This window comes from Echinops telfairi, unplaced genomic scaffold, assembly GCF_000313985.2.
Source record: "Echinops telfairi isolate 266 unplaced genomic scaffold, ASM31398v2 ScPeMD7_70;HRSCAF=299, whole genome shotgun sequence".
Lineage (NCBI taxonomy): Eukaryota > Metazoa > Chordata > Mammalia > Afrosoricida > Tenrecidae > Echinops > Echinops telfairi.
The window spans coordinates 52,416,160-52,430,572 of record NW_022103968.1 but is presented as its reverse complement, the minus strand read 5'-3'; the positions used below and the strand labels follow the sequence as shown (position 1 = coordinate 52,430,572).

The 14,413-nt window shown below is 38.5% G+C and overlaps 1 protein-coding gene across 2 annotated transcripts in view; it reads right to left on the bottom strand.

Moving 5' to 3' along the window:
- Positions 1-14,413, bottom strand: part of CABCOCO1 (ciliary associated calcium binding coiled-coil 1) — a 171,544-nt gene that overhangs the window by 130,437 nt on the left and 26,694 nt on the right. For both annotated transcript variants that reach the window (XM_045291489.1, XM_045291490.1), the window contains exons 3-4: positions 11,943-12,112; positions 6,864-7,008 (exon numbers count right to left, since the gene is read on the bottom strand). In XM_045291489.1, the coding sequence (XP_045147424.1) occupies positions 6,864-7,008; positions 11,943-12,112 (315 nt within the window). The remainder of the gene's footprint in view (positions 1-6,863; positions 7,009-11,942; positions 12,113-14,413) is intronic.

Below are 14,413 nucleotides of genomic sequence, written 5' to 3'. Positions count from 1 at the left end.
GGACAGATGATCCCTTCAGGACCAGTGGTGAGAGTGGTGATACCGGGAGGGTGGAGGGAAGGTGGGGTAGAAAGGCGGAACTGATCATAGCGATCTACATATAACCCCCTCCCTGGGGGATGGACAACAGAAAAATGGGTGAAGGGAGATGTCGGACAGTGTAAGATATGACAAAATAATAATAATTTGCAAGGGTTCGTGATGTGGGGCAGGGAGGGAGGGGAAAATGAGGAGCTGATAACAAGGGTTCAAGTAGAAAGAAAATGTTTTGAGAATGATGATGGCGACAAATGTACCAATGTGCTCGACACAATGTATGTATGTATGGATTGTGATAAGAGTTGTATGAGTCTGCAATAAAATGATTTTTTAAAAAGAAAGAAATATCAATCTGAAGGAACTGAAGAAAAACTTCAAGTTGTAACACTGATGAGCATATAGACAAAATACTGAATAGGGGCATAAAAAGATGGAAAGAATACACAGTCACTATACATTCAACCACTTCAAGAGGTAGCATATGATCAAGAACCAATGGTACTGAAAGAAATCCAAGCTGCACTAAAGGCACTAGTGAAAAACAAGGCTTCAGGGATTGGTGCCACATCTATTTAAATGTTTCAGTAAACTGATGCAATACTGGAAACCCTTACCCTTTTATGCCAAGAAATCTGGAAGAAAGCTATCTGAAAAACTGACTGGAAGAGATCATATTTATACCCATTTCAAAGAATGGTGACTCAACAGTGTGGAAATTATTGAGCAATGTCATTAATATTACATGCAAGCATAATTTTGCTTTCAAAATTCAACAATGTTATAGCAGGACATCATGAGGAAGCTGCCAGAAATTAAAGCCAGATTCAGAAGAGGATATGGAATGAGGTTTCCCTCATTGATGACATCAGATGTACCTTGGTTGAAAGCAGAGAATACCAGAAAGATTTTCATTGTGTTTTATTGACTGAACAAAGGCATTTGATTGTGTGGACCATAACAAACTATGGATAGCCTTGAGAAGAATGGGAATTCAAGAACACTTCACTGTGCTCATGTGCATCTGTACATGGACCAATAGGCTGTCATTCAAACACAATAAGAAAGGAGTGAGTTGTTTAAAATCAGGAAAGGTATATCAGTGTTGTATCCTTTAAACTAACTAACTAAATAAATAAATCTGTATGCTGAGCAAATAATATAGGAAGTTGGACTATATGAATAAGAACTGAGCATCCAGATTGGAGGATAGCTTATTAACAATCTGCGATGACACATTTTTTGCTGAAAGTGAGGAGGACTTGAAGCACTTGCTGATGGAGACCAATGACTGCATCCTTCAGGATAGCTTGCAACTCAATGTAACTAAGACCAAAATCTTCACAGGTAGACAAATAGATGACATCATGATAAATGAAGAAAATACTGAATTGTCAAAGATTTTATCTTGTTTGGATCCGCAATCAATGCTCACGGAAGCAACAGTCGGGAAATCAAAGGATGCACTGGCCTGGGCAACACTTCAGCAGAAGACTTCTTGGAGAGTAAGGGTGTCACTTTGATGAAGACAGTGTGCCTGACTGAAGCCACGGTGTTTTCAATTGCCTCAGACGCATGTGAAATTTGGACATTAAGTAAGGAAAACCAAAGGAGAACCACTTCATTTAAATTATGGTGCTGCTGAAGAATATTGAAAGGACCATGACTGCCAAAAGAACAAATAAATCTGTCTTGGAAGAAGTACAGCCAGAATGTTCTTTGGAAGCCGGGGTGGCTAGACTTCATCTCACATATTTTGCACACATTATCAGCAAGATCAGTCTCCAGGGAAGGGCATTATAAATGGTAAAGTCAAGGGGCCCTGAAAAGGAGGGTGATCCTCGATGAGAAGAATTGACACAGTGGCTGCAAAAATGGGCTCAAACATAACAAGTAATAGGATAGCAGCAAGGACTGGGCAGTTTCTCTGCCATTCATTCATTGCTATGAGTAGGATCGGACTTGGTGGAACTTGACCAAACCAACAATACTTGTATTTGTGCAAGTTACACATGAATATTCACATATACAAATATGTATATTGTGCGTGGCCAAGTAAATTTGCTCATAAGTACAATAATGGGGGAGTGAAGTTACTTTTAAAAAATTCTTTATAACAGAAATATGAACAATATGTAATTTTAAGTCTATTAAGAGTATGATAGAGCTTCCAATTGTTTTGGTCAGTTAAGTTTCATCTGATATGGGTCATGTTTTTAAAACTGCTTTTTCTAAATTGACTACCATATTCACAGTTTGGGTGAATGTCCTATTGTGTTAAATTGAAACATGCAATATGATTATTAAATTCATTATACAGGTATGAACCTTTTTTGTAATCATCAAAATGAACAGTATTATATGACTTAGTGTTGTCAATAGCCTATAGTTCTGGGCCAATGAGGAATTCTAAATGGGTGTTGTATAAAATCACATTTGCTTTACACAACTCCTGTCTCCACAGCACCTGTTCTGATATTTTATTTTTCTGTAACAGAGATTTTTAAAACAGATGATCTCTTTGAAATCACAATATGAGAATGTAACAGCATCGAAATAGTTGATAGGCTCTTATTTGCCGAATTTCTCAATTATTGTTTTGCGAGCAGTGATACTGGTGATTCTTGGTATATAAAGTTACCCTGGTTGGGATTTAAAGGTGACTAACAGTGACATATTTCTCCTAATTTAATCATCTGAAAGAAAACGTCAGGAGAATTTTCCCAGAGAGACGAGATGAAAGGGAAAGTGCTGCCATCCGTCACCATGTGCAAGGTGTCATTGCTGTGCCTGCATGGTTTGTACTGCCATGGTTAACTATCAGTCCCCTTGCCCATTATAAACCCCCTGAGCTTAGAGCTCAGCTGTAAAAATGTGTTCTGCAAGAGAACCCTGGCAGCCTCAAATATAGAAAGAAGAAGCTAGACAAGTGTGTGGAGCGGAATTCCTCTTGCCCAGTGATGTTCATGCCCTGATGAGCAGAAAGACTTTGGGGACCAGATTTTCTCTACTTCTACATTTCCACCCTTTGCTCCCTCCCCAGAAACCCTCCCCATGCCCTTCCTCACCCCCGCATGTACCTTGCCTTCTTATTCTAATTAATATGAAGAATAATGTGGCTTTTAGTGAGAGACACATTAGGAGGTATATTAAGAAATCATATTATATCAAATGCATTATATATAAAACATTACATCATATGCTGTTATTAATTCATGCCAGAAACAAGTATATAAGCTGTATCATATTAAACATATTAATGTTTAAAAAGCTTCCAGACTACAACCAGGACCGTTGCCAAGCACAGCAGGAGCGTACGTGTCTAGGATGTCATTCAGCAGCCTTTATTTGGGAATTTAAATTTTAACAGTGGAAAACATTAGACTATGTGGTATAAGAGGGGCATAGATACTGCTCCAGAGAAGTGTTTAGTTAACAAAAGAAATCTTTTTACCTACTCTAGCTTAAAATATTTGCAAGCTCTAAAAACGGCCCCTATGTGAGATGCATGACTCTAATCTGACCTTGTGACAGATTATATGCAAAGACAGATTTCGATGTTCAACAATGAAGAATTACTGTAATAAAAAATACTTTTCCTCAACCTGCCATCAATTTCTAAGCCAAAAGAAAGACTTAATGAGTTTAATTGGCCAATTCAACAAAATATTTCAAGACATAAAATAAATTAGAGGAAGGGCATACATAAATCTCTTCCATTTCTAATACAAATCACTTAAAATAAACTTTTAAATGAAAATGAATGCTGCTCTTTAAAATATATAGTTTCTACATCAAGATGAGTTAAATCCTGTACTTAAAATATAGAGTCTATTGTAGTTGAGTGTTAGAATGAGAAAATTATAGAACAATATAATTAATATCATATGCAAGTAAAATTGTGCTGAAGATAATTTAAAAAATGACTGCAGCCACACCTCAACAGGGAATTGCCAGAAATTCAAGCCAAATTCAGATGAGGATGCGGAGCATAGGATACCGTTGCTAATGTCAGGTGTGTCTTGACTAAAAGCACAGAATATCAGAAATATATTTACCAGTGTTTTATTTACCATACTAAGACATTCAGCTGTGTGGAGTAGTGGGTTATGCACCAGGCTGCTAACCACAAAGTCAGCGATTTGAAACCACTAGTTTCTCCACAGCATATGAGGCTTTCTACTCTTTTCAAGAAGTACACTCAGGTCAATTCCAATTCATAGTGATTCATAGGGGCCCCATAAGACAAGTTATAACTGCCTGTGTGGGTTCTGAAACTGTAATTCTTTGTAGGAATAGAAAGCCTCCTTTTTCTCCCACGAAGCCCTTGTGGTTTTGAACAGGTGACCTTGCAGCTACTCCATACTTTCTATTATTTGGAGAGACCATTTCCTGTAGAAGGACATCATGCTTAGTAAAGTGGAGGGACGGCGAAAAAGAGAAAGTCCCTTGATGAGACAGATCGACAAGACTGAAACCTAAGAACAATTGTGAAGCCGGTGCAGAACTGGGCACAGGTTTATTCGGCTGTACCTGGGGTTGCTATGACTTGGAACCAAGTTGATGGGGAGGCCCTCTGGCGGTGGTTAGGTGTTGGGCTGCTAACCCTAAGGTCAGCAGTTTGAAATCACCTGCTGCTTCTTGGTACAAAGAGGGGGCTTTCTACTCCCTGAAGAGTTACAGTCTTTGAAACTCAGAGAGGCCATTCTACCCTGTGTTACACGACTGCTATGAGTTGGCACCCGCTTGATGGCGGTGAGGAAGCAATAACAACAAAGGGTTACACTCTAGGAAACCGACATGGAAGTTCTACCCTGTGCAAAGTTTCACCGTGAATCAGAATTGACTCAATGGTAGGTTTGTTTTTCCTTGGGTGGGGGGAGGGGGTTGTGGAGTGAACAATGAGAATTTTAAAACACTGACAAGTTTTCATGTGGAACCTGTCCATAGATCAACAAGTAGTCATTCAAACAGAACAAGGGAAAATGTCATGGTTTAAAATCCGAGAAGGTGTGACTTAAAGTTGTGTCACTCGCCAGACTCAATGAGTCTTTATGGTGAGCAAATAATCAGATAAAGGAGACTATCTGATGATGAACATGGCATCAGGTTTAGAGGAAGGCTCATAACAACCTGTGATATGCAGATGACTCAATCTTGCTTGCTGAAATTGATCAAGGCTTAAACATATTTACTGATGAAGATCAAAGACATTGGTATGGATTACACCTTAACATAAAAGAAACAAAAGTCTTCAAGACTGGACCAAGAGGTAACATCAGGATAAATGGAGAAAGATTGAAATTGTCACGGATTTCATTTTTCATAGATCCACAACCAATGTCGACAGAAGCCACAGCTAGGTAATCAAAGGACATAGTGTCTTGGGCAAATCTGCTGCAAAACTTCTCTTTAAAATGTTAAAGAGCAAAGAATTCCCTTTGAGACCGACCCAAACCATGGCATTTTCAATTGCCTTGCAGAGACGTGAAAGCTAGACACTAAGCAAGGAAGCCTGAAGAAGGGATCCCTTTGCATTCTGGTGAAGAGCACCGAACAGACTCCCGACGAGCAAATCCTACTTGCATGAAGTACAGCCAGGGTGCTCGTTACAATGAAAGAAGGCAAGACTGTCTGATGTGCTTTGGACATATTATGACGAGAGACCAGTTCCTGGAGAAGTACACTGAGCTTGGTAAGTAAAATATCACTACACATTTTTTGCTTTTTACTTTTATTTTCTTGTTTTTTGACATAGAAAGTTGTATGAATTAAATTAAGATATTTTTTGTCTTTATATTGATGCATATATATTTCAAAGTTGATAAATGTTCTTTAAAGGGTATTTCATATTCAAAAAAATAATATGAAGATCACCAACAAGAAGGACGAATGTCATTGGTGCAACAACGAACAACCTTAAACAAAGCAATGACAGTGAGGGTCGTGCAGGACTGGGCAGTGTTTCATTCTGTTACACACAGAATAGCTCTGACTCAAAATGGACTGGCTGGTATTTAACAAAAGCAACACAAATATAATGTTATAATTGAGTGATAGGATCTATTGCAAACATTTTCATTGCTGTGTTCTAAGACAAAATTCACCCAAATGTTTAATGCTCTCAATTTCATTTTAGAAGGTGGCATATGTGTGTGCTAGTTAAGGCTTATTGTGCCAACCTGACCAATGAACACATGTGGGATTAATTGAAGGGCAGTTTAATTGAAGGGCGGAGAGATAAATGGCTCGGTGAGCCTTGCCTGTCTTGTCCCTTGTTCTCTGATGGTTGGACCCGTGTGCGGCTGCCTTAGCTGGTTCTCTGCCGCAGCTGGCAAGGATAACTTCTTGTGAGACAGCACTGAGGAGAAGCCACATGGACCTACCCTGATGCAGCCCTGGGTGGTGGAAAAGTTGCGTGGAGACCCCTGTCAGTGCTGAGATGTTTACACGTTCACTGATTCGGCTTTTCTCCTGCCGTCGGCGTCTTTGCTTGTGCTTTGTGAGTTTGAGGAGGCTTTGTAGCTTGGTGTCTGATACATGGGCTAACGTCGGAATTATGGGTTTGGACTGGACTGCGTTGGGATGCTTTCTTAATGTTCACTAACCTTTTATATAAAACTCTCTCTTATACATATATCATTTTCTGTGGATTTGTTTCTTTAGTCTACCCAGACTGATACAATGTGTATATTATTTAATTATTGGTTGGGTTAGTTACTGCAAACATTTTGGATAGGTCTGCAATTATTCAATTAAGATGGTTTTATTGAATAGACATTTTCTAAGAGATGTAGAATATATTTAATGCTAGGAAAAATCCATACCTGATTTTTAAGTAATCAATAATAGCTTTGGCTTGTGTAACATCAAAGATATTCCATTCATCATTTTTTCCTAAATGGCATGGTCCTACTTCAGCCATAACTTCTCCCACCCATTTTATGCTGTCTTCTAAAGACATATGGAGTGCTGAAATAGAATACAGAGAAATGTGAAACATTATACTGAAAAGAACTTTCAGAGCAAGATAAGCCAAGACATCTTTAATGTGAAAAATTTTACTTTAGTAGGTGCAAGGACAAATGGTAAAACTTGTTTGTATATGAAATAATACTTTTGTGTAAAAGACAAACTCAACCACTCTGAACTACTATGAAGCTACACAGTTGTCTGATGAGTTTGTGTTTCCATTTCAAGATAAAGAGCTCTATCTGAAGAGTGTTTCAAAGTGGAAAGGAAATTTTTCTGATCTGAGAAATAAGAACATATCAGAAAGTGATTTTTAAAAATGGTTTGGCTTAGCTGGTGAATAAGGTTCAATCGTAGACTGAGGTGCTGAACTTCGTGCTGAAAATGTAAATAGATGGGCTCAAACAACACTTGGCTTTATATGATTGTTATCAAGTGGGATTTGGGGCATGGAGATTGTCCACAGAAGCCAGAAATAAAGATTTTTATGTAAAATACAGTACCAAGTTTTTTTTTTCTTTTCCACAACCAAACATTTATAACTCAATATAAATTGTTTCTCAAGAGGGGTGATGTTAAGAGCCAGTAGAAAAAGTCAAAGAATAACACAACTTCACTAACATCATCAAAAGTAGTTGCTTAATGATTCTAGTCTGGTTTTCAATATCTAAAACAACAAAAACAAAAATCCAAGACCAAAACAAAACCAACTAATCATCCAAGTAAACGAAACTATGGTTTTTGAAAAGAGAGCAAACTTGCTGTGGCTACAAGGAGGCCAGCTAGCAGAGTGGGTTATGCATTGGGCTGTTAACTGCAAGGTCAGTAGTTTGAATCTACCAGCTGCTCAGCAGGAGAAAGATGAGGCTTTAGACTCCATAGGGTTATGATCTCCAAGATCCATAGGGGCAGTTCTGCTCTGTCCTATAGGGTCACTAGGAGTTGGCATCAACTCAAGGATGGTGAGTTTGATTTGGTTTTATTTGGAGGAGGAGAAGGTAGGAAAGGCTAAGAGTAGAGCGGTATTAAGGTTCTATCTAGAGACTCACTGTAGTGGCTGCTTGGAGGGAAGAGATCATCTGGAGGGGGGATTTCAATTGGAAACATTTAGGGGAAACCTTGAGTTTGTGTTAGTGGTATAACTCACTCCACACCTCAGGACCTTCTTCTGTATCAGAACATAGGGAATCCCTAGTAATGTTTAACCTCAATTTTTATCATAAAATTGTATCTGCTATCATTGTAAATTATTTAAATGCAATATTAACTAGGTTATAGGAGTACTAATAACAAACTTGCTCCATGCTCACAATTGTTCTTATGTTTGTTGCTGTCGCTATGTTCGTCCATGTTGTTGAGGGCTTTCCCTTTTTCGATGACCATCCACTTTAAAAAGCATGATGTCCTTCTCCAGACTGGTCTCTCCTGACTGACCACAGGCCCAAAGCACGTGAGACAGAGTCTCTCCATCCTTGCATCTAAGCAGCATTCTTGCTGTACTTCTGCCAAGACAGATGTTTCTTCCTTTGGCAGTTCACGGTACTTTCAATATTCTTCACCAAGACACGGTTCAAATGCACTGATTCTTCAGTCTTCCGGAGTCAGTGTCATTTCACATGAATATGAGGCAACTGAAAATGCTTTCGCTCAGATAAGGTGTGCCTAGCCCTCAAAGTAACGTGTTATTTGGAATTTTTGTGCATAGATTTGTCTATTCTCCCACGTCTAATAATATATGCAATTATTAATTTACATCAATGTAGACTCGCGGATATTTATCTTACCATGTGCTTATAATCCAATGCTATGTTATTTTGTTGTTGAAATTGTTCCACCTTGGGACACTGGGGGCTTTTTCAGTTTGCTGTTGTATTCTTGGACATACTGTCCCACCTTCTTTTGAAATGGCACTTATAGACACTTTGGGGCACAACATGCTCCAGGCTCATGTTGCTTATACGAATATTCATTACTCAACCCTCCAAGTATTCACATTCTAAGGAGACCTGGTTCCTTTGTAGGAAAGTGGAATTATAAATGAAGATTTGGGTGCTAGGTATGTTGGTTGTTACTGGGGTAACATTGCTTCTAAGCCTCTCAGCAGACAGAGCCAATAAATATTATGTGAGTGTAAACTAACTTAAATATACATACATACATATCCATGAAAATGGTGCAGGGACCCTATCTGACCTTCTCTGACTACACAGCGGAAAAAGAGAATTCAACTCCACACCAACCCAGGGTCAATTGCCACAAGGCAGGGGTCGACATGCCCTCCATGCTCCTTTTATCCTAGTCTGACACCAACTCTTCCTCCCGCATCATGCTGCTTGCCTGCTGGGTTCAATAATTCTCTGCAACGGCCACAGAGAACTCACAGGCAAAATTTACAATCAGGGTTAACTGTTTACCGCAAGTCAAGATCAACAAGCAGTGAGGGTGCAGTTATTGGTCCACAACAGCACCTCTCTTCAGCCAGCAGCCAAGTCTCAGATCCTCAGCCTCTCAGCCATGCGGTACCTTGGCCTCTCTCTGCCTCTTGGGGCCAGGCAGCCTTCCTACTGCTCTGCCTCCCAATCTCCTAGTCTTTGTGTTATGCGTCTACTTCAGCTCCGGTCTTTATATGGCTCCTCTCTTTCCTCTATCCTATTATCTACTGCAACCTCTGGTGCCTCTGTTCTTAGCTTCTACCTCTCTTGCACATACTTTTTCTTAATGACCCTGAGATTTCTCTCTCTGCTTCCAAGGTGGCTTTTAGACACAGAGGAAAGGCTTTGATTGGGGTGTGATTTTGTCTTTCAGCACACCATATCCCCAAGGTAACAAAGGGAAGCGATTTGGCTCATACCGTCTAGTAAGGTGGAGACTCAGAATACATCACACCTTAATCCTATCTATTAGCATAGCATATTTACATTGTGAAAAATTAATCCATGCTACTGACTCCAACTGATGTTTCTAGCATTTTGCACTTACAAACGTTACTGTAACAAATAAGTTTGCTTGTATGTTTGGTTATATGCATGCAAGTGTATGAGTAGGATAAATTCTCTTAAGTGGAATGTCTGGATCAATGGGACGGTGTATTTGCATATTTGATATGCAACACAGGTTTGCCTTTATTTTTAATTAATATTTCATCGTAATTTGGGTGAAAGGGTACACAGCATGCTAGGTTCCACACAAAAAACATGGGGTATTTTTCTATTTCCATCAGCAATATATGATACATTCTTGCAGCTTTGACAACTCAGAGAATTACAAAATTTAGATTTGTTAATCTGGTATGTTGCAAATGACATTTCTGTGTATTTTTAATTAGCATATTTCTTACCATTAAGGTTGAGCTTTCTCATTTGTTTAAGAGTCATTTGTATTTGCTCAGCCTTATCTTTAGTACTTTGCTATTGATTAGATATTTTTCTTCCTCGTTTCTGTATTATCTTCTTCTGGTTGCTGTTTATTTTATTTATTTAATGTTTATTTTAAACTTTTTACCGTGAATTAGGTGAAGGTTTACAGATAATCAGTTTTACATTCAATAATTCCTACACATTTTATTTCATCTCATTCATTACAATCTTCTCATTTTACCATCACTTATCCCATGTCTCAAGTCTTTTTGCCTTTTCTCCCCCTAATCCTTCCTTGGGTAAATGCTGCCCTTTTTATCATGAATGATGGAGTATATTAAGGGGTGCATAGCTAGTATTATTGTTCCCCTGATAGACCTATTATTTGGACCACTGAAATATGGATCATTGGAGTGAGTTCAATCCCAGACCTGAAGGGCGACTAAGTGCCAAAGTCGGGAATTCTTGCCTGTGAACCTGGTTTCTTTTATTTCATGATTTTGAGGGTTTTTTCCATATTCTCCCTCAATTTATCCAGGACATTAAAAGTGATCTCTTTCAGAGCAGCCGGTAGCAGGTACCATCTAGTTTCCATGATCTCAGGGTCCTGGAGATTGATGTTTTCACGGTCCATTAGCCCATCCAGCTAATTGTTTCCATTCATCTTTCAATATTAATCATTCATCTTTTGTCCAAAGAGGGAGAGAGACCAAGAGTTTCACATTAGATGGTTGCTCATAGGCTGTCAAGGGGTACTTGGTGTTGTAGGGGTAATGCTGTTAACCATACGGCTGGCAGTTCAAAACCATGAGCTGCTTCAGGGGAGAAAGATGAGGCTTTCAACTCCCCAAAATAGTTACAGTCTCAGAAACTCTCAGGGGTATTTCTACCCTGTCCTATAGGGTTGCTATGAGTTTGCATCGGCTGGATGGTAGTGAGTTCACGTGCTTTCAAGACCACAGTCCTGCTTATTAAAGTAGACTATAAAATGTTGTCTTTGTAAATTTTGCTATGCCAATTGACCTTAGTGTCTCCTGAGACTATGGTCTCAATCCTCTAGATCCAGAGACTCAGTCCTTCAAGTAGTTGTGTTAAATCTAACATGCTTGTAGAACTGCCCACTGCCCCCATGACATACCACATTTGCAGATCTATCTGCAGCAAAAGCTATTACGTTATATTCCCTCTTTTCAACATTGACCAAAGCTGCTCCTTCCATTGGTCATTATGAGGTACCCCAAATTGTATACAAGATGAGATGAAAACAGTTCAAATAATAAAAATATCTTAATACATTTGAACTATTTTATTGGCTTTATGGGGAAAGGGGTGGGGATTGGAAGATACTGATAGGATCTTAAATGAATGAAAATATCTTTGGTAAATTAATTATGAGAATTTGGTCTTGTTAGGTATAATTTGAGGTTTTACAACTCAAAGAGATGAACTGTATCTTTGCTATATATGTAGGAAAGAAATAATTTTCATTAAAATAAAAGGAGAAATCTGCATCTAGTGACATAATTTAGACAGAAGACTAAATATAACTTTCTGTAGAAAGAGAAAATGTATACTTACTTTTAAGATTATGAAGCAACATATCTAGCAAAGTCATAAACTTTGAATACTGAATAACAGAGAAGTCCATCCCTTGAGCCCACAAAAATCCAGATGCATAATAATCTAATAGAATAGCTTCCTTTAAACTAGTTTGAAGATCTTTGAAGTTCAAAAACTCTTGCAGTTTTCTGTAATCAAATAGAAAAGCTAGATATTAAAATAAACTTAAATTCTCAGGAGTTCATATTTTAAAAGCTTTGAAAACTTAAATATTTTTGTTGAATGAAAATTCTATACTATTCATACCTAAATTAAAAAAAAACACACACACAAAAACCCCTCAAACCAAACCAGGTGCTGTGGACGCTGATTCATAGTGATCTGACGCCTCGGGTGGTTCAGAGTGGAACTGTGCTCCATAGGGCTTCCCACAGCTATCACCTTTCTGAAGATCACCATTCCTTCTGTGGTGCAAATGGTTGCATTCAAGCTTCCAACTTTTGTTAGGAAGTGAACACTTAGTAGTTGGAGCCATTCAGGGTCCTAATTTTAAAACAATCATCATTGTCTCAAAATATGTAAATCCAAAAATAATGCTCAAACAAAAAATAGAGAGGTAAAAAGGTGAACTCACAAAGCACCACTGGAGCTAATTATTTCATCCATTCCTTATTCTGAATGATCTTTCTGCAATAAACCACTAAGGGTGGAGTTGCTGGATTAAATTGGACATGGTGAAATGAATGCATTGTTAAACTTCCTTCTAGAAAGTTAATGACAACTTTTTCCTCTCTCAACATCATAAAATAGGGCCTATTCCTAACCCTATCTAGTTTGGGTTTGTTAGTAATTTTACTATCCATCAGGCTGATAGGGGAAAAAATACTACAGTGTGCATTTCTTTGCTTGTTAGATTTGACACCTTTTAAATATCCTTCTCTATGGTTGCCTTTTCTTTTCCTAATAACTTCTAAGACCCTTTTGTATATAGAGAGATATTACTCCTTTATTTGTTTTTTTTTTTACTCCTTTATTTGTTTGTGATAAAATTTTATCTATAGGGAGAGGAGGAAGTTAGGTTACTTTATTTTCTCATTTACACCCGGGGGCTTTTATTTTTTATATAGGTTAAGTGTCAACTTGGCTGGGCCAAGATCTTCAGCAGTTTTTCACTTAAGGCATTCCCCATGATGGGATCTGAAGTAATGTAAACCACTCCATGATGGAATGTATTGTGAACAGCCAAGTAGATGTGAGATGGTTAAAGTGGCTTCCAATTGAAGGTCAGTTTCTTCAAGAGTGTGGCCTACTCCTATAAAAGAGACTCTGCATGGTTGCCTCCCTCCTTACTGGGTCTACATCCTGAACCTGTCTCAAGCACCTCCCATTTCTCTGGACTTGAACCAACAGAATGCTATATTGCCTGCTAAGCCTCTGAGCTATCAGCAACCTGCCATAGTGCCTGCTGATCCAGGATTCATTTGCTTCTGCCTCACTAGCCTGTGGTCTTCCTGTTTTCTGATTCACCAGCCCTGGCAGCGATGTGAGTCAGGAAAAAAGGCTCCAGCCTAACATCTGACCCACAGACCTCACCTGGACTGAACTTGCCTGTTATAAAAATGTGTGAGCTATTTTCTTGATATAAATTGCTTTCTAAGTGCACACACATTTATAAAGAAATATGTATATGTAGATATATATAATATATATTATATATACAAACATATATAAAGAAATTTATACATGTACAAGGGGGTATCCTCCCCAAAATGTAATTTTTTTTCAAGGCTAGGTATTTACATTTTTTCACAAAACAACCTTGTCACCTTCAAAATGCTCTGCGTTACACAAATCTGCGATTCCATTCTTGGAAACATTTTTCAAACTCATCTTTTTGGATGGCTGACACATCTCTTCTCTGTCCTCAAATTGCTTACTGTCCTTTGATGTCCCTCTTCATTCATGGAAACAAAAAGAGTTCGCATGGAGTATGGTCAGGAGAGTAAGATGTATGGTGCAAGACAGGCATGCTGTTTTTTGCCAAAAACTGGTGCACTGAGATTGGTTTCATGAGCGGGTGCATTGTCATGGTGGCAAAACCAGTCCCCCATCTGCCACAAATCAGGCCCTTTTTTTGGTGGGGGGGGAGTCACACACTGTTATGCAATCTTTCCAGAACCTCTAAATAGAAAAGCTTGATTAACACTCTGACCTAGTGGAACACACTGCAAAGGTACTACAAGTCAACATTTTCATCCATTCAGGAAGTGGATGGACACATAAAACAAAGCTTGCCATCAATCGACATTTCACCTTTTTTGAAACAAGAAATATGCTCATACATTTGATTGCTGCCCTTTGAGTTGTGTTCTACATCACAACAGATTTTCTGTCATTTTTCCTGAGCAGGAAACACAATTTCACAGCTGCATGCTGTTCTCTTAAATCGGCCATCAAAAAAAAAGAAGTTCAAGTGAAACTGCTTTTAC